The sequence below is a fragment of the Mustelus asterias genome, unplaced genomic scaffold (genome assembly GCF_964213995.1).
Source record: "Mustelus asterias unplaced genomic scaffold, sMusAst1.hap1.1 HAP1_SCAFFOLD_1081, whole genome shotgun sequence".
NCBI classification, from domain to species: domain Eukaryota; kingdom Metazoa; phylum Chordata; class Chondrichthyes; order Carcharhiniformes; family Triakidae; genus Mustelus; species Mustelus asterias.
In genome coordinates, this window is record NW_027591026.1 from 81438 (window position 1) to 102829 (window position 21392).

General features: G+C 47.0%; 1 protein-coding gene across 1 annotated transcript in view; it reads right to left on the reverse strand.

The window, feature by feature from the left end:
• Positions 1-3479: 3479 nt before the first annotated feature.
• The window catches only part of LOC144487838 (histone-lysine N-methyltransferase SETD2-like), a gene marked incomplete at its 5' end in the record, with an annotated part of 40526 nt that continues 22613 nt past the window's right edge, over positions 3480-21392 (reverse strand). The window contains 6 exons of the mRNA XM_078205911.1: positions 3480-5766; positions 7205-7306; positions 15629-15712; positions 19309-19377; positions 19707-19818; positions 20803-20942. Coding sequence (XP_078062037.1) covers positions 5605-5766; positions 7205-7306; positions 15629-15712; positions 19309-19377; positions 19707-19818; positions 20803-20942 — 669 coding nt within the window. The remainder of the gene's footprint in view (positions 5767-7204; positions 7307-15628; positions 15713-19308; positions 19378-19706; positions 19819-20802; positions 20943-21392) is intronic.

Genomic DNA, 21392 nt, shown 5'->3' on the forward strand with positions numbered 1-21392 from the left:
CAGGGTCACTGGGAAGAGTAGAGCCCCATCTTGGACGAAAGTGGCAATCTGCGTCTGTGGCCGGAAGATTTCGGTGAGGTTTTAAATAAGTTTTTGCATGTGTTCACTCTGGAGAAAGACGAGAAGTCACTCAACACCAGGTTATAGTCCAACAGAAATCACAGACTTTCGGACCTCTGCTCCTTTGTCAGATGAAGTGGAGCGAGGTGCACAGACACAGAATATATAGACGGAATGATGATAGCCCAACACTAACAGGTAAATAAGTGTCAAAGAATATCTACAGACTTTGATACTCTTGTTTACCTGTTAGTGTCGGACAATCATCACTCTGTCTATATATTCTGTGCCCGTGCACCTCGCCCTACTTAACGAAGGAGCAGCGCTCCGAAAGTCTGTGATTTCAAATAAACTTGTGGGTCTATAACCTGGTGTCAGGTGACCTCATCTTATCCACCCCGGTCCAACACTGGCATCTCCACATCATGGAGAAAGACAAGGTGGATATTGAAATTAGGGAGGTCGACCGTGATGTGAACAAATTAACATTGAAAGGATGGTGTCAGTGGTTCTCCTGGGCTTAAAAGTGAGGCACCTCTAGCCAGGGCTAATGTGGGACCATTATTCAACAAGGGAAGCATGGATAAACCAGGTAACTACAGGCCAGTGAGTCGATCAGTAGTAGGGAAATTATTGGAAGAAGTTTTGAAGAATTAATCTCCACTTGGAGGCAAGGATCAATCAGGGATAGTGGGTAAGGTTTTGTCAGGGGGCAGTGTTGCCTGGGCTGGAGAGTCTCAGCTCTGAAGGAAGGCTGCTCAGGATTGGGTCGCTTTCCTTAGAGCAGAGAAGGCCGAGGGGGTCCTGACCGAGGTGTATAAAATTATGGAGGGGCAGAGATAGGGTAGTTAAGAAAGATTTCTTCTTAGTAGAGGGGTCAATAACCAGGGGGCATTGAGTTAAGGTAAGGGACAGGAGATTTAGAGGGGATTTGAGGAAAAACCTTTTCACCCAGAGGGTGCTGGGAATCTGGAACACTGCCTGAAAGCAGTGGTGGAGCAGGGAACCCTCACAAACTTTAAGAAGCATTTAGTTCAGCAGTTGCAATGCCAGATCATACAAGGCTACGGACCAAGTGCTAGAAAATGGGATTAGGATAGGTGCTTGATGGCCTGCACAAAGATGGGCCGGAAGTTTTCATGCTGTAAAGGGTAATATATCAGCATGGATAGATCGGATAGCGCACATAAAACAAGAGAGCTGGCATAAATGGGTCATTTTTTGGTTGGCAAGAAGTTATCAGTGCTGTAGTACACGGATCAATGCTGGGACCAGAACCTTTTATAATTTATAGGAATGACTGAGGGGATGGTTGCTCAATTTGCTGATGACACATAGGTAGGAGAGTAAATTGTGAACCAGACCTAAGGAAGCTACAAAGGGACATACATCCTACAATGGAAGTATAATGTGATGTGAAATGGTCCATTTTGACAGGAAGAGTAAAAAAGAAACTTATTTATCTAAATGGGGAGAGATTGCAGAGCTCAGATTCAGAGGGTTCTGGGTGCCCCAGTGCATGAACAGGTTCAGCAAGTAATTAGGAAAACTAATTTACTGTTTATTGTGAAGGGAATTGATTACAAAAGGTAGGGAAGTTATGCTTCAGTTATAGAGCATTCATGAGACCACATCTGGAGTACTGTAAACAGTATTATCTCCTTAATTAAGAAAAGATGCAAACATGTTAGTAGCAGTTTAGGTGTACGAAACTGATGCATGGAATGGGCGGGTTGAACAGAGCTGACTTGGAATCGCTACGGTTCAGGAGGTGGCCATTTAGCCCATCAAGCCTGCACCGACAACAATCCCTCCCAGGCCCTCACCCTTTAACCCCACGTATTTACCCTACTCGTCCCCCTGACATCGAGGGGCAATTTAGCATGGCCAATCAACCCAACCTGCACATCTTTGGACTGAGGCAGGAAACCGGGGCATCCAGAGGAAACCCACGCAGACACGGGGAGAACATGCAAACTCCAGTCACCCGAGGCCGGGAATCGAACCTGGGTCCCTGATGCTGTGACGCAGCAGTGCTCACCACAGTACCACCGATATTAATTGAAACCTTTAAGATTCTGAGGAATATTGATAGGGTGGATGTGGAGAGGTTGTTTCCTTTTCTGGGAGAACCTAGAATTAGGGGTTATGGTTTCCAGATGAGGGACTACTCATTTAAGATGGATATGAGGTGAAATCTTTTCTCCCAAAGGTTGAGAGTCTTTGGAACTCTCTTCATCAAAAGGCACTGGATGCAGAGTCGTTGAATATTTTTAAGACAGGACCTAAAAAATAGATCCTTGATAAGCAAGAGTGTGAAAGTGTATAGTGGGTAGGCAGGAACATGGGGTTGAGGTTACAATCAGATCAGTCATGAGCTTATTGAATGGCAGAGCAGGCTCGAGGGACCAAATGGCCAACTGCAGTTCCTAATTCATCTGTCTGCATGTGAATTATGAAAACAAGGGAACGTGTGAGGAATAAGTGAGGACGAGCAAGAATATATCCTCAGAAATGAGAGAGAAAACATGAGAGTGAGCGAGTGAAAATGTGAGCAAGTAGGTACAGAGAAAAGAGGAACGCGTGGAGAGATAAAACATAACAGAAGCCAAAGAGAATAAAATGTGATTCCAGAAATACAATAAAAACCCTGCGGGAGGGTGCAGGAAGAAATCACAGCTGGGTAGAGAAAGCACAACGAGAGAGACAATACAGGAGAGATAGGTGAGAAAGAGAGAATGAAAAGGTGGGACAATGTTTAGAGGGCGGATGTGTTAGAGTGCACATTGGGACTGAGAGAGCAGACCACAGGGAGGGCAAACAGGAGACGGTGAGCGAGTGCACAAAGAAAACAAAGGAGAGAGTGTGAACACTAACAGTGAGAATACAGGGAAGAGTGTACAAGAGAGCAAATACAAGAGGCAGTAAGATAAACGAGAGCGCACAGAAATGGAAAGAGCTGACAAAACACAAGCGTTCATGCACACCATTTGGAATAGGCAGCGGGCGCAGACTGAGCAGTGCAGAGAGGGGTTCAGAGAAGAAGAGTGTACGTGCAAAACGCTTTCCTTTTACACTCTTGCACAATGTAGGCATTTTACCATAAAGTTTAATGAAACTTGAAAGCCCCGTACAGATCGTAGTGAGAATATTCTTTAATATAACCATTAAGTTATAGCCTCTTAAAGTACCGAAGCTGCATCCTGTGGCTAATAGGATGATGTATTTTATTGCTTCTTGTCCAGTCAAACATTTCCTCTCCCTGACCCTTTGCTTTATAAGTCCCTGAACACGCCCCCCCCCCCCCCCCCCCCCCCCGGAGAGCCACCATCTATCACAGGAGCCTGGCTTTTATCCGTAAGTAGTTAGCCAAAAGAACAGCAGGGGGTGAAGTTCATTTTAAAAAGGAAGACTCCAGGCAGATTTCAAACAATGTATTTCATTTTTTTTTTACTTTTAAAAATACACAACATTCATCCCTGCAAATACCCAGCTCCTAGCACCAAGTGAAATCTCTGCAAGTTGTAAAAATCACAAATGCACAAACCACTTACCAGAGAGCACCGACTGAAACCCATTTCCCGGAGAGAGAGAGAGAGAGAGAGAGAGTGAGAGTAAGAGAACATTCAGTAGCCATCCTTCTGAGTCCTCAGCTTGTGTCATTGCAAGACTGGGTGTCCGTAACAGTTTAATTATTTCAGAAATACTTGGGGAACTGTGTGCTTTTTTAAAAAAAAAAACAATTCGCAATTTATTATACAGCATTGAATCACTCCCCAAACTGGAGATTTCCTTCAAAGGTTATGCTACCAGCCTCTAAATATTTAATACATCTGCTACTTTCTCCTGCCCCCTCCTCCCTCCTTGTGTAATATGCTTTAATTTAATCAATAATTAAAAAAATTCCACGTTAATTGAATACATTTTCTTTTTAAATATCAGATAGGCTCACATAACAAAATGCTTGAGCCGCTCGTACAGGTTTTGGGTAGAACATTCAACTGTGGTCGGATTGGGGGCGTGGAGGTGGTGGGGGAGGGGGGGGGGGGTGGTGGAAAGACAGTAAAATGGGTGCGCGTAGGTCAGTCACCACCCAACACCTTCCAGTTATGGGCTGCATGGTGAGTGGCCAATCCATTCTGGGCCCCACCACCACAGCTGACAGTTTGACCTAAAGTTGGCCCCAAAATGCGGGGGGGGGGGCGCTGCGGAAAGGGAGTGAGGGGTTTTGGGGATGGGGGGGTTGTTATTGGTGAGGAAGAGAGACTTCATTTTATAAGCGATTTGCTTAACTCAGTTTTGCCAGCATTGACAATGGTGCCAGGATCCACAGCAAACCAGGAAATTATAAGCTGCACCTTCTTGCGGAGGAAAAAAAAATTGCATCCCCATTCTCCAATTGCCACGGCACCTTGCAAAACAAAATAACATCGATTCAGCGAAAAACAAAAATCGCTTCTCCCAACAAAAGGGATCCAGTTCCACAGGTACCACACCCCGAATGGCTGTTCGCCACGGATTTAAATTAGTGTTGACAGCCTCTTCGACTGCAGGGGGTTATCACCAGAGAGCGCACTCCTATTCTCGCACAGTCTCACTCTCTGGCGGGAGAGGGAGAGAGGGGTGGATGTACCGGGTAGTGGTGGAGCGCCAAGATGGCTGCCCCAAAGCGCCTGCCGTTTCCCAATGCGAGTCAAACGTAGAGAGCCGACATCTCAACACATTCTCCCATCTACCCCCACACTGGCTGAAGTCAGCTAGCTCAGGATAGGGCGGGGATGGATGGGGTGGATGGCGTCTGAACCAAGACCCTTCCTGGCTTGTTTGGCCTGGTCACCTTCCCCTGCGTTTGCCCTGGGGAGGGAGTCGGGGATTGAAAGGCCCGGTCCTTTCGATCAAATTCATTTTTTTGTTTAACCAGCTAAAGATGTTGCTTTGCTCAGTGAAAAAAGAACACCATCGCTCGCTATCCAAACAGGAAAAAAAAAACAACCTTTAAGTCAGTACTAGCCACAGATCATCTCGCACAAGTTTTTTTTTAAAAAAACAGAAAAAAGTTTTAAAACTTTTTTTTTTCCAAAAACACACTCGTCGTCACAATTTCTCTTTTTGCTGACATTAAATCGAAAGCAAAAGTTTTTTTTTTAAACATTTTCTTTACATAAAAAAGTCCGTAAAAATTTAATACAGTAAAATGTTTCATTTAAAGTCTGAGTGTACTGTTGCCCGTCGGTGATATACAGTCAGACTGAATTGATATCTAACCAATACTATAGTATTTACACAGTAAAATAGGAAGAATGATCAAACCCTCCCTGTCCCCACAACCTCCCTCCCTCAAAAAAAAAAGTGACTGTCAAAAGTGAACGGGGACTAGTCGTTAACTAGAAGAGCTGTCTTTGCCTTCTCAATATATTCACATATGCGTTAAAACAGTATAATACAGATAGCTATGAGGAGACGGAAAGCTGGTTATAGGTTCACATGGGCTTTGCTCAAGGACGGGGCAGGGCTGGGGGAGGGGGACAGAGAGGGGTTTATTATTCAATCCACATCTGGTTCTTCTTTAGGCTTGTAAATGGCGCCAAATTTCTGCATGTACTTCTTGATGTATTCCTTGGTTTTATGCTTCACATTTTCATTGCACTCGAGGTCCTCGGGATTCTTGCATTGCTTCAGTTCCTTGTTCATCACACCGTGCGTCAGCTGCGGAGGAGAGGAAGAGGAGGCGGGGAGAGAGAGCGCGCCGGGAAAGGTTGGGGGGGGGGGGAGGAGGAGAGAGAGAGAGCGCACAGGGGAGGAAGGGGAGAGAGAGAGCGCACAGGGGGGGGAAGGGGAGAGAGAGAGCGCACAGGGGGGGGAAGGGGAGAGAGAGAGCGCACAGGGGGGGGAAGGGGAGGGAGAGAGCGCACGGGGAAAGGTGGGGGGGGGGGGGGGGGGAAGAAAGAGAGGGCGGGGGGGAAGAGGAGAGAGAAAACCAGGGGGGCGTGGGGGGAGAAGAGAGAGAGAAAGGGAGAGAGAATTGGGGGGGGGGGGGGGAAGGAGAGGGGAGCGAGAGAGTGCACGGGGGGGGGGGGGGGGGAGGGGAGAGAGAGAGCACGCGTGGGAGGGGGAGGGGAGAGAGAGAGCGCGCGCGAGGGGGAGGAGAGAGAGAGCGCACGAGGGGGGAAGGGGAGAAAGAGAGAGAGAGTGTGCGCGGGGGGGGGGAAGGGGAGAGAGAGTGCGGGGGGAAGGGGAGAGAGAGTGCGGGGGGAAGGGGAGAGAGAGTGCGCACAGGGGGAGGGGAGGCGAGAGAGAGTGCGCACGCGGGGGGGAAAGAGAGGGGAGATAGAGAGAGAGCGCACGGTGGGAAGAGGAGAGAATGAGTGCCGGGGCGGGAGGGGGGTGCGAGTGCGGGGAGGGGGGAACAGAGTGGGGAAGAGCATGCGAGGTGGAGGGGGAGATGGGCGGAGATGAAATATAGCAGTTAATACCAATCTGCATTATATCTTCCATTCAACTGCTCTCCTCCAGCAAAAAGATGCCCAGTCTCAATGGGGCTTGGAGCTTGCCTTCATATCTATTGGTGCTGACTTCACACTGATGATTCACTCAAGTGGTAATTTAATCGGTTTAGCTCAGTTGGCAGGACGGCTGGTTCGTAATGCAGAACGACACCAACAGCGTGGGTTCAATTCCCATACCGGCTGAGGTTATTCATGAAGGCCCTGCCTTCTCAACCTTGCCCCTTGCCTGAGTTGTGGTGATCCTCAGGTTAAATCACCACCAGTCAGCTCTCCCCTTTGAGGACCTGCTTCTGGTCACCTGGGATATGGCGACTTTATCTTTAATCACAAAGGAATCTGGACAGAGAGAGCCAGAGCTTAATCCAATGCTCACAATTACACTTCCAACCAGGTCTGATTTCCCACTCTTGCCCAAAAATGGACAAGAGTAAGTGCAGACTCCCCCAAGGCCGAGGTCAGCCATTAACTACTCCGACTGCTGACCGAGCAGGAATCTCTCCTTGCCTGTGTGCTCAGCATCACGGGCAGGCAGGGCAGCTGGGCAGAGGACCATCAGCTAAGCCCGTCAGACATTTCCCAATGAGGTCCCAGAAAAGAAATCCCATAACTTAGCGGAGAGGTGTTTTCTGTGCCCTTACCTTCCGAGCCAGATGCTTAAAGTCTTCTGTTGCTACAATTCTGCCCAATTTACAGTCAGGTTTCCGGTAGGGATTCAGGCACAGAACAATAAACTGGGAGATCTGGAAAGAAGAGAGGGAGTGAGATTGTGGATAAAAGTTGGATTCTATCCCGCTGCCATTTCTATTTGTCTTCACCTCCCAACCTTGACCATTACTGGGCTAATGTTACAGAGCGAGCAAGGCCCGAGCAAGCAGGAACAAAGTTCTTTATACAGCTTATTACGTTTTGTTCAGTTTTAGATACTGCACCTCACAAAGAGCATATTAGCCTTGGTGGGGTTACTGTGCAGACCCATCACGATAATAGCAGGGTTTAAGGGACTAAATCTGGAGGAAGATTGCTTGGCTTGTATTCCCTGGAGAAAGATCGAGGGCTAACGTTAAGGATGAGATTTCTAAATTCTTGGAAGTGCAGGGTCGGATTAAGACAAGTCAGCATGGATTTAGTAAGGGGAGGTCGTGCCTGACAAACCTGTTAGAGTTCTTTGAAGAGATAACAAATAGGTTAGACCAAGGAGAGCCAATGGATGTTATCTATCTTGACTTCCAAAAGGCCTTTGACAAGGTGCCTCACGGGAGACTGCTGAGTAAAATAAGGGCCCATGGTATTCGAGGCAAGGTACTAACATGGATTGACGATTGGCTGTCAGACAGAAGGCAGAGAGTTGGGATAAAAGGTTCTTTCTCAGAATGGCAACCGGTGACAAGTGGTGTCCCGCAGGGTTCAGTGTTGGGGCCACAGCTGTTCTCTTTATATATTAACGATCTAGATGACGGGACTGGGAGCATTCTGGCCAAGTTTGCCGATGATACAAAGATAGGTGGAGGGGCAGGTAGTATTGAGGAGGTGGGGAGGCTGCAGAAAGATTTAGACAGTTTAGGAGAGTGGTCCAAGAAGTGGCTGATGAAATTCAACGTGGGCAAGTGCGAGGTCGTACACTTTGGAAAAAAGAATAGAGGCATGGACTATTTTCTAAACGGTGACAAAATTCATAATGCTAAAGTGCAAAGGGACTTGGGAGTCCTAGTCCAGGATTCTCTAAAGGTAAACTTGCAGGTTGAGTCCGTAATTAAGAAAGCAAATGTAATGTTGTCATTTATCTCAAGAGGCTTGGAATACAAAAGCAGGGATGTACTTCTGAGGCTTTATAAAGCACTGGTTAGGCCCCATTTGGAGTACTGTGAGCAATTTTGGGCCCCACACCTCAGGAAGGACATACTGGCACTGGAGCGGGTCCAGCGGAGATTCACACGGATGATCCCAGGAATGGTAGGCCTGACATACGATGAACGTCTGAGGATCGTGGGATTATATTCATTGGAGTTTAGGAGGTTGAGGGGAGATCTGATAGAAACTTACAAGATAATGAACGGCTTAGATAGGATTGACGTAGGGAAGTTGTTTCCATTAACAGGGGAGACTAGGACGCGGGGGCACAGCCTTAGAATAAAAGGGAGTCACTTTAGAACAGAGATGAGGAGAAATTTCTTCAGCCAGAGAGTGGTGGGTCTGTGGAATTCATTGCCACAGAGGGCTGTGGAGGCCGAGACGTTGAGCGTCTTCAAGACAGAAATTGATAAATTCTTGATTTCTCGAGGAATTAAGGGCTATGGGGAGAGAGCGGGTAAATGGAGTTGAAATCAACCATGATTGAATGGTGGAGTGGACTCGATGGGCCGAATGGCCTTACTTCCGCTCCTATGTCTTATGGTCTTATGGTCTTATGGTCTAACCTCATTGATGTGTTTAAAACGGCAAAAAGGTTTCATAGGATGGGTAGAGAGAACTTATTTCATCTGTTGGGGAAATTAAAAGCAGGTTGTTTTTTCCTTACTTCTCCATGGGATGTGAGCATCACTGGCCAGGCCAGATTTCCCAAGATGGCGTCGGAGTGTGGTGACTTCCTGCAAACTGTGCCCAGCATCCCCTCTGAATTCTAACCTTTACTCTCGTTCTATGCTTTTAAAACTCTATTCTAACTCTTTTAAACGCTAACAAAGCTTTAATTCAATCTCTTACAAAAGTCTGAGGTCACCAACCAACTCAAGAACAGCTTCTTCCCTGCTGCCATCAGACTTTTGAATGGACCTACCTCGTATTAAGTTGATCTTTCTCTACACCCTAGCTATGACTGTAACGCTACATTCCGCACTCTCTCCTTTCCTTCTCTATGAACGGTATGCTTTGTCTGTATAGCACGCAGGAAACAATACTTTTCACTGTATGTTAATACATCTGAAAATCAACTCAAAGATCAGGCCAACATTTTACTGCCCATTTCTAGTTGCCCACACGGTGGTGATGAGCTGCCTCCTTAAACCACGGTAAGAAGTTTAACAACACCAGGTTAAAGTCCAACAGGTTTATTTGGTAGCAAAAGCCACACAAGCTTTCGGAGCTCTAAGCCCCTTCTTCAGGTGAGTGGGAATTCTGTTCACAAACAGAGCATATAAAGACACAGACTCAATTTACATGAATAATGGTTGGAATGCGAATACTTACAACTAATCAAGTCTTTAAGAAACAAAACAATGTGAGTGGAGAGAGCATCAAGACAGGCTAAAAAGATGTGTATTGTCTCCAGACAAGACAGCCAGTGAAACTCTGCAGGTCCACGCAACTGTGGGAGTTACAAATAATGTGACATGAACCCAATATCCTGGTTGAGGCCGTCCTCATGTGTGCGGAACTTGGCTATCAGTTTCTGCTCAGCGACTCTGCGCTGTCGTGTGTCGCGAAGGCCGCCTTGGAGAACGCTTACCCGAATATCAGAGGCCGAATGCCCGTGACCGCTGAAGTGCTCCCCAACAGGAAGAGAACAGTCTTGCCTGGTGATTGTCGACCGCTACATTCCGCACTCTGAAGAAGGGGCTTAGAGCTCCGAAAGCTTGTGTGGCTTTTGCTACCAAATAAACCTGTTGGACTTTAACCTGGTGTTGTTAAACTTCTTCCTGCGTTTACCCCAGTCCAACGCCGGCATCTCCACATCCTTAAACCACTGCAGCCCACTTATTGGTTGATGGAATTCCAGGATTTTGACTTTTGATGCAGTAACAGGGATGTAGTTCCAAGTCAGGAGGGTGTGTGGATTTGGGGGCAGTGGGGAACTTGGAGGAGGCGGTGTTGTTCCATGCATCTGCTGCCCTTGTCTTTCTAGGAAGCAGCGATGAATCTGCCAATCAGCACTCTCGCAAATACTTCAGCCTTCTACTTCACGCAGGCGTCCTGGGCTCCCCCATCACAGAGCATGGGGATATTTAGAAACATCGAAACTAGGGGCAGGCCATTCGGCCCTTTGAGCCTGCTGCGCTACACAATATGATCTTGGCTGATCCTCTATCTCAATGCCATATTCCAAAGTTCTCCCCGTACCCTTTGATGCAATCTCTCTCTTTCAGAATTCCACAGGTTCACTACCTTTTGAGTGAAGACATTTTTCCTCATCTCAGTCCTAAATGGCTGGCCCCATATCCTGAGATTGTATCCCCTGGTTTCTAGATTCCCCAACCAGGGAAAATATCCTCCCCGTATCTAGTCTGTCCAGCCCTGTTAGAATTTTATGTTTCAATCAGATCTTCTCTCATCCTTCTAAACTCTTGCGAATAAAGATTCCAGTCAAACCAATTTCTCCTCATAGGACAGTCCCGCTGTAAAGATGCTTGTTCACCAGTTTAAGGAAAACACAACTCCTTTATTTACAGGTTAAAACTATACAGAGGCTTGCAGCCTTGTGGCTGCAATCAGTTCCCGAGATAACTCGGAGTACAGACGCCCGCGATTACCAGGGTGAGACCCCACCCTGCTCTCTGATTGGTTACCTGGATCATGTGACCCTTATCCTACAGTTTGATCCTTAAAGGGACAATCACCACACTTGCCAACCCTGGTATCAGCCTAGTGAACCTCCGCTGCACTCCCCCTATTGCACATGTATCTTATTTAGGTAGGGAGACCAAAACTCCATGCAATACTCCAGGTGTGGTCTTGCCAAGGTCCTGCATAACTGCAGTAAGAGATCCCTATTTCTGAACTCAGATCCTCTTGCAATAAAGGCTGACATACCTTTTGCCTTCCTAAGTGCTTGTTGTACCTGCCTCTCCACTTTCATGGACTGGTGTACAAGGACACCCAGATCCTTTCGTACATCCACACCTCCCAACATATCACCAATTAAATAATACTCTTCCTTTCAGTTTTTCACACTGAAGTATGTAACTTCACATTTAGCCGTGATGTACTGCATTTGCCATGTGTTTGCCCACTCACTCAACATGTCTCAATCACCTTGAAAGCTCCATGCATCCTCTTCTCAACTCCACCCAGTTTATGGAATCTCCTCATCCAGTTACCTGTTTAATCTATAGAATCCATACAGTGCAGAAGGAGACCATTCGGCCCATTGAGTCTGCATCGACTTTCCGAAAGAGCATCTTACCCAGGCCCACCCCCACCCTATCCCGTAACCCCTCACATTTACCATGGCTAATCCACCTAACCTACACACCTTTGGACACGAAGGGGAAATTTAGCATGGCCAATCCATCTAACCTCCACAGCCTTGGCTCCTGGCTAAGCATTACCATCATTTTACAACTTCCATCCTTGTTTTCAAATCCCTTCACGGCCTCATTCCTCCCCGTCCCTGAAGTGTAGCCTCCTTTACCCCTGCAACCCAACGAGATATTTGAGCTCCTCCAATTCTGGTCTCTCATACATTCCTGATTTTAATCATTGGACCTTGGCCGTTAGTTCAGGAATTCCCTCCCTCAATTTCTCCACCTCTCTATGCAATAGATATGTATCTCCCTATGTGGTTCAGTATCATGGCACTTTTTACCACGTTTAAGATGCTATGTAAATCAATTTGCAAAAATGTGCAGACCGATAAACACACAGCAAGATCCCACAAATAGCAATAGCAATGGTTAGAGACTCTGTTTAAGCAACGTGGGGTGAGGGATAAACATTGGCAACACACCGGGGAGAACCTTCCTGCTTTTCCTCAGTTCATATCCTGGAATCCTTTTTACATCCAACCAAGAGAGCGCAAACGGGAACCCAGTTAAAAGTTTATCCAAAAGGTGTTACCTCTGACCATGTAACACTGCCTCACTGCATTGGAGCGTCAGTCTAGATTATGGAACGGAGTGGGCAGCTTGAAGGCATGGTGACACAATAAAGTTATGGAGAGATTGAATTACTTAATGAACTGTAGCATTCCAGAACATGACTGCAAATTCAGGAATAATAGTTCCTAAAGGATAAAACAATATCCATGCTCCCGTGCTTGGTCTGCCGCTGTGCAAATCCATGTTGCCTCGCATGCCTGCCTTGGGTGACCTTGGTACGGGCTAATGCCATTCACATTTAAAAAAAAGCCTACTTACAGATTATTGTCCCCTTTATTTGTTTTAGCCTGTGCTTTAGAAGCCATATTCACCCTCACGTCAAGTCCTACAATGGGATTTCCTCTAGGAACATTCAGCCACTCGAGCCTCCTCCGCCATTTAACTCAATTGTGGCTGATCTTCTTTCACAATGCCATCTTCCCGTGCTATTCCCATGTCCCGAGGTCATTGGCATCTAGAATCATAGAATCCCTACGGTGCAGGAGGAGGCCATTCGGCCCATCGAGTCTGCACCGACTACAATCTCACCCAGGCTCTATTCTTGTAACCCCACATATTTACCCTGCTAATCCCTGACACCAGGGTCAATTTAGCATGGCCAATCAACCTAATACGCACATCTTTGGACTGTGGGAGGAAACCGGAGCACCCGGAGGAAACCCATGCCGAACAGCGGTGAATGTGCAAACTCCAAACAGACAGTGATCCGAGGCTGGAATTGAACCCAGGTCCCTGGCGCTGTGAGGCAGCAGTGCTAACCACTGTGCCGCCCAAGATAGATCTAGACATCTGTTGACCTCTGCTTTGAACATATTCAATGACTGAAACTTCACAGCCCTCTGTGGTAGAGAATTCCAAATATTTACCACCCTCTGACCGATAAAATTCCTCCTTATCTCGGTCCTAAATGCCCTACCTGTTATTGATGTGGAGTTGCCGGCGTTGGACTGGGGTAGGCACCGTAAGTAGTCTCGCAACACCAGGTTAAAGTCCAACAGGTTTATTTGGTAGCACGAGCTTTCGGAGCGCCGCTCCTTCATCAGGTGATATGACTCACCTGATGAAGGGGCAACACTCCGAAAGCTCGTGCTACCAAATAAACCCGTTGGACTTTAACCTGGTGTTGTGAGACTTCTTACTGTGCTTATCTGTTATTCTGAGACTGTGTATCCTGGTTCTAGACTCCTTCCTGCATCTAACCTGTTGAGCCATGTAAGAATTTTGTACACATGAATGACATTGCCTCTCCTTCTTCTAAATTCCCAGGAATACAGGCTCAGTCTCTTCAATCTTTCCTTCTAGAACAATCCCGCTATCCCAGGGATTATTCTGTTGCACTTCCTTTAAACACTGGACAGCTTTTATTTTTTTGCTGACTGATGTGATTGCTTCCCCAGAGCTTTTTAAATGTCTCCCCTTCAGCCTCACCCTGCCCGCAACCCCTCCCCACAACCGAAGAAGCTGGTTCTTGACAGGGTGTCAATGATTTCCCGGTGCCCCACAGCTATCCGTGTATAAGCAAGTGGCTACATGTCGTGTGAAGGAGATTCACAGGTGAGCCCGACCTTGCCACTGCTGTTTCTGGTGGGTTAGAAGGCAATCATACTTCCATCACACTGAGCAACATTATCTAACAGCACAGGCCAGTGAGTATCAGTGAGTGACTCGGTCATGGAGCCTTGCCAGATACTGTCCTTGCCTAATATGGGAACACCATAGGTTCCCTTCCAAGCTTCACACTATCCTGACTCGGAACTATATCACCGTTCGTTCAACTGTCACTGGGTCAAAACCCTTCCTAACTGCAGTGTGGGTGTACATACACCACAGGGATTGGAGTAACTCAGTAGGTGGTTCACTGCCACTTCTTCAAGGCTAATTAGGGATGGGCAATAAATGCTAGCCCAGCCAGCGACGCCCACATCCTGAGACAGAGTAAAGAAAAACCCAGCTGATGATATGGCAGCCCCTGGCAAAGAAACAAGAGTCTGTTTGGAATAGTGAGATAAGGTGCAGTCAGGCAGGGATCTGCTAAACGTCTAATCTAGTCTAGCACTTAACCCATTAGCCTACTCCTTCCACCAGCAACACACTGCGGCTGCAGCGTACACCATCTACAGATGCACTGCAGCAAGGCACCTAGAAACACAAGGGAAGCAGGAACATTGCCAGTGTCGAGTTTCACACCAAACCGACGTAGGCCAGATGTCATTGCTACTTCATTATTGCTGGGTTCGCATTTTGGAAATACCCAATACCATTGCAGTAACATGCAGTCCACTTGAACTGCAGCGATTCAAGGTGACGGCTCACCAACACTTTCTCAGAGCTTTGAGGGACACTCATGAGGGTTGGGCACATTTGAGAACTGGCCTTCTGTTTCTGAGGGAAGCAAGGAAGAAGAAAGCTCAGTGAATTAATGACCTATTTGCAATTCAGACAATGAGTCACTTATTAAAAGCCAGGGCTGAACTTTTTTCCTGATGCTATGTAATCCAAAAATAAACCTGCTTTTCCAGAGCCCCATCGCCACCCAATCATCTTGCTATCTCCTCAGTCCATTCTTCCTTCAGAAAGGCATCCCATGTAAAACACGCACATACCAACAACATTAACCTACTTTCTTGGTAACTTGTTCCACAGCACAATTACCCTCCAGCTCTCTCCAATCTCCATCCTTCCGCTTACAATTGCTTACTTCCTTAGCTTTATATCTGCACTTTACAAATAAATATCATAGATAGGAAAAAGTATAAAATAAAGCACTTTGCTGATAATACCTTTAGGAACAATATCCAATCAACTGCTTATGAATCTTTTTTTTGTTACACAGCAACATCCAACAAGCAAAGAGATAAACCACCATTTTATGTAGGATCGTGTGTGAGTGTGTGTGAATGTTGATGAGAGAGTGTGCATGTGTGCGCGCCAGCAAGAGAGAGTGTGTAGGGTTGTGTGTGTGAGAGAGTGTCTGAGTGTGTGTAGGTGTGAGTGTGAGAGTGTGTGGGGGTGGGTGTGAGTGTGTGGTGTTGCTTGGCAGCCATTTTGTGCACAGAAGGTGTGGCAATATATTTGTTCTTGATGCTGATTGATGGAGGAATATTGGCCAGGATACTGGGAGACCCGTGGAATCACTGGGAAACTAAGGTGAGAGGAGATGTTGGAGGGGGTTGGGAGATGGTGGTGAGGGGATGAGGTGGTTGGGAAATGGAGGCAGAGGGAAAAGAGCCAAACCATGTGGCACCGACTTACCTCCTTCCTGAACATCTCTTTGCTCCTTTTAGCGAGCTCGGTTGAGGTGTCGGCCTCTGCAGTTTTCGGTTTTCTCTTGGTTGACTGTAACAAGAGAATGGAAGGATTCTGGTAACTTCAAAAATAAAAACGTAGCAAGATAACTAGTTACACCAGCAGGTTAGGTGGCAGAAATCTGCACTCACTCAGCTATAATTCCAACAGCATAGCAGCATTAAATATGATAAAGCTGTTAATCCAACAAGTCCCTTGGATTTACCTGAACTCCCCTTCACCCATTATCTTCCCATCAACACACCCAAACGCATCTTAACCATATTTATCCTCATCTTTCTCTGCTAACTTCTTTATCATCATTCTTCTCCTTGGGTGAGAATAATTCTCTAGTCTACCCTCCCTGTTCCCTGACGTCTCTATTTGTGACCCTTGCCCACTGGGTCCTCAGTGTTTCACCACAGTGGACAATTTGCCTCAGTTGACAACACCAACTTTCTTCACAAGTTTGTAGATTTTAATTGTTTTTTTAAATGTTGATATCTCTAACACACCCAGATGTCCCTATTATAGGCAGCACTGGTGAGGTGGGGGTTGGGGGGGGTCAGCAGTTTTCAATGGCGCTCTAGAGTGGGTGAGAACATAAAAACACAAACACTAACTCGTGCTGCAGAAGCGAGAGGCAGTCTCAATATCTTCACAGGGGACAGGGGTCAAAAGATGAAATCCAACCACCGACAATAAAATCAATTCAAGACACAATATGCCGATGGGAAGGTCTCAAAAGCTTGAATCTTAGTGGACCCCAATGTTCAACGTCTCCAATTCATGGAGAATAACAAAGTCATAGAATAGAATCTTACAGTGCAACACAAGACCATTCAGCCCATCGAGTCTTCACCAACTCTCTGACAGAGCATCCCCCCAGGCCCTATCCCTGTAACCCCACATACTTATCCTGCCAATCCCCTTAATGTACACACCTTGGGACACTACGGGGCAATTTAGCATGGCCAATCCACCTAACCTGCACATCTTTGGACTGTGGGAGGAAACCGGAGCACCCGGAGGAGACCCACGCAGACACGGGGAGAACATACAAACTCCACACAAACAGTGGCCCAAGGCCAGAACTGAATCCGTATCCATGGCGCTATGAGGCAGCAGTGCTAACCACTGTGCCACCATGCCACCCCTAGTCAAATAGGAGTTTGATTTCCACAATGGAACAGCAGAGTACAAGTTAAAGGAGGTCCCAAATAAAGAGTAACAGGTTCCTGGAGAAAAAATCCATGACATTAATCAAACCAGAAACGCTGAACGACAAAGGGAGAGAGGCTCTAATTTGTCATTAAATATAGTATATAGCTACAGCTTTGTACCCCCATGGACCCTCCAACCCCTAATATCTGATTAGGTTATGGTCTCTTCCACACACAGTTCCAGGGAACAATCTGAAACGTTTTTGATTTTTGGAGGGTGTGTGTGTGGAATGCTGCTTCTATGAAGTAACTGCAAGCAGGATGTGTGCAGAATGATCAGTCACTGGAGATGGGTAGGTTGTGAAATCGGTGAAGTATGCAACTGTAGCCGCTATGTGCCCTCAGAATCAAGAATGGTTACAGCACAGGAGGCCATTCGGTCCATTATGCCTATGCTGGCTCTCCGTAGAAGCAATTCACCTAGTGCCACTCTCCAGCCATCTCCCTGCACATTCTTCCTTTTTAGATAATAATCCAATTCCCTCTTTAACACTTTGATTGAATCTGTCTCCGCCACAATCTCAGACAGCACATCCCAGATCCTAACCACTCGCTGCGTGAAAAACATTTTCTCTCATGTTGCCATTGCTTCTTTTGCCAATTTCCGTACGCACCTGTGCCTTCCTGTCCACAGACATTTCACAAGTTGGAATAGTTTTCCCCATCTACTCTGTCCAAACCGCTCACGATTGTGAATACCTTTACCAAATCTCCACTCAATCTTCACTAATCCATCACTGATGTTCCTCGTCCCTGGGCCCATTCTCGTAAATGTTGTCTACAGTCTTCTCCAATGCCTGCGCATCCTTCCTGCATTGCGGCATTCAGAACTAGGCACAGCATTCCAGCTGAGGCCAAATTAATGTTCTTTGCGAGTTTAACATAACCTTCTGCTTTTATATTCTACGCCTTTATTAAGGAAGCCTTGGATGCTGCTTTACCGACAACTCTCTCAACTTGCCCTTCAATGTTTTATACATATATACACTCAGGTCCCTCTGCTCCCTTTATAATTGTACCCATCTCTCGAGGAGATGTGCGAGCCAAGTTCTGTTTTTTTTTTACACAGAGGGTGGTGAATGTCTGGAATGTGCTGCCCGGGGAAGTGGTGGAAGCAGGTACGATAGTGGCATTTAAGGGGCAACTAGACAAATACATGCATAGGATGGGAATGGAAGGAGATAGACTCTGTAAGTGCATATAGTTTTAGTTTAGGCAGACATCATGATCGGCACAGGCTCGGTGGGCCGAAGGGCCTGTTCCTGTGCTGTACTGTTCTTTGTTCTTTTAAATGGGGTACTAATATAGCCTTTTTGTGTAATGTATCCCAACACACAGAACAGAAGTATTATAAAGCAAAATGTGACACTGATTAATATAAGGTGATATTAGGGCAGATGGTCAAAGAGGTAGGTTTCAAAAAGTGTCTTAAAGAAGAAAAGCATGATAGAGAGGCACAGAGGCAATTCCAGAGCTTGGGGCCTGGGTAACTCAAGGCATGTCCACCAACGATGGAGTATTTATACTTGGGAATGAGCAAGAGGCCAGAAAAAGATGATATCACAGAGGATTGAAACAGATTACAGAGGTAAGACAGGGCAAGGCCAAAGAGGATTGGAAATCAAGGCATTGCTTAACCAGGAGTCAATGTACGCCAGTGTGCACAGGGGTGGTAGGTGAACGAGACTTGGCACAAGTTGGAACATAGACAGCAAGGTTTTGGATCATCCAAGATTGCACTGGAAAAATCAAGTCTTGAGGTAACAAAGGGGAGTTTGAGTGACAGATGACCCGAGGCAGGACGGAATTGGGCAATATTGGCGGCACGGTAGCACAGTGGTTAGCACTGCTGCTTCACAGCTCCAGGGTCCCGGGTTCGATTCCCGGCTCGGGTCACTGTCTGTGTGGAGTTTGCACATTCTCCTCGTGTCTGCGTGGGTTTCCTCCGGGTGCTCCGGTTTCCTCCCACAGTCCAAAGATGTGCGGGTTAGGTTGATTGGCCATGTTAAATTGCCCCTTAGTGTCCTGGGATGCGTAGGTTAGAGGGATTAGCGGGTAAAATATGTAGGGGTAGGGCCTGGGTGGGATTGTGGTCGGTGCAGACTCGATGGGCCGAATGGCCTCCTTCTGCACAGTAGGGTTTCTATGACTTCTATGAATATCATGGAGGTGGTGATCAGCACTCAATGATTACATGAACGTGTTTTCAGAAACTCAGCTTGGGGTTATATCTGAAAAAAGTTGTGAACAATCTGGTTCAGACACAAACATTTGTCATGCAGAGGGTTGGAGTCAGTAGTGACAAAAGAGAGGTTATTGTGCGGGGGGGTGGGGGGCTTCATTCATCCCAATGTTGGAATCCCTTTCTCATCAACACACAGTCCCGTTCACAGCCATACGCACATGCTGTACCAGCGCACACACCTGACTGTAAGAGTTAGGTGTCCCGTCTCCACTTCCATCTTGCCCGTGTAGCTCAGTTAGCACTGGGTCCTGAAAGCAATGAGAAACAAACAATAACATTCCCCCTCCAACTTTTGTTCAGCTGACAAATATCACTCCCTTCCTCTTCAAGTTACAGCAAGCAGGTAACATCAGTGTGAGTATGGAAACCAGCACAAATGATTAACGATACACCGTCAAGTAAGAAACACAAAAGTAGGTGCAGAACCCAGCGTGACTGGCTCAGGGACACATCATTGAGTAAAGGGTAACAGGTGAGACACTGCTGAGCGAAATATGCTAAAATCATTAGTTCTTTTGCTTTGAAAGCTTCACCAAGCCGGAAACTCCCATCATGGTTCAGAAGCAGGAAACATCACCTTGGCTGGATTTTCATCGTATGTGGGAGTTCCCAGGTCCATTTCTGCTTCATGACCTACGCTCATGTCATCGCTGCCTCCATCCCACAATGGCGGGTCCCACTGTGTTTGCCTGAAGGAACATACAAGATGATTGAGTGAGGTAGGATTTTGCGGTGGGGTCTTGAGTGAGGTGGGGTCTTTGGGTGATGAGGGAAATATATAGACCACAGCAAGAGATTGTCGCAAACTCTTAGCCTCAACTCCTGTCTGGTCAAACTACACTGGGATTTCCTGTCATAGCCACACGTCCCGATCACCTTCTGCACAGCTGAAGTGAATGATGAAAAGGTTTAATTTATATTCTTCCTTGGCGATGTGGGCGCCACCGGCTAGGCCAGCATTTATTATCGCCCATCTCTAATTGCCCTCGAGGAGGTGGTGGGTGAGCCATCTTCTTGAACCGCTGCAATCCAGTCCAGAGGGCATAGGTACACCCACAGTGTTGTTAGGGAGGGAGCTCCAGGATTTGGGCCCAGCTGCAGTGATGATATTCCTGCAGATACTTAGTCATAGAATCCCTACAGTGCAGATGGAGGCCATTCGGCCCATCGAGTCTGCATCAACAACAATCCCACCCAGGCCCTCTCCCCGTAACCCCATGCATTTACCCTGCTAATCCCCCTGACACTAAGGGGCAATTTAGCACGGCCAATGCACCTAACCAGCATGTCTTTCGGACTGTGGGAGGAAACCGGAGCACCCGGAAGAAACCCATGCAGACACGGGGAGAAGGTGCAAACTCCACACTGACAGTGACCCAAGCCGGGAATCGAACCTGGCTCTCTGGCACCGTGAGGCAGCAGTGCTAACCAGTGTGCCACCGAGCTGCTCCATGGGTGGGTGATTCCAGGGAGGGGGACAGAAGAACCTGGCATTTTTATTCAACTCAAGATGCCCAGTTCTATATACTTAGTGACCCAATGACCACAGAAGCAGTTCCTCTGAACAGCTATAATTACACCCTGCCTTGTATTACAGTTTATATCCCGTCTACCAGCTCATTGGGCTTAATAAGCTTGCAATGGAAATAGTCCGAGTTCCCACGAAAACTCACCTGGTTATCACATGGTAATAGTAAATCTTTCCCTCTGGGTCCCGGGCAGTCTTCCAGTTGGAGGGCAGGATGATGGTCTTTGGCTTTGGAGGGGAAGGAGGTGGCAAATCGAGGAGGCTATTGACGACAATCAGTTCCGGCTGGAGATTGAAGATACAGAAGTTATTAAAAAGGGAGGCACCATCCCAACGACAGCACTGAGACCGTAAATACCCAGAGAGACAAGCTAAGGCAGAGTGTCTCTCGCCCACATGGCCCAAAACAGCTGACTTAGTAAGTGGCTGAATCGATATAGACCGAGAAAGCCCCGGGTCCATGTAAAGAACAGCCACTTGGGTAAGTAGTAGAGTGTCCATTGCCACGAGCCAAGAGTGCAGGAGATTTGGTGACAGAGTGAGGGGGATTGAGAGGGGGGGGGGGGTAAAGAAAGGTAATTTGGCCTTTTGCAAACCATGAAATCCCTGTAAAATACTGCGATACAGAACAATAAAACAGGATCATTTATTCATTCTCAGGAAGTGGGCACAGATGGCAAGTGTGGCATTTATTACCTGTCCCGAGCTACCCCAAGAAAATGGGGTTGGGCCTTC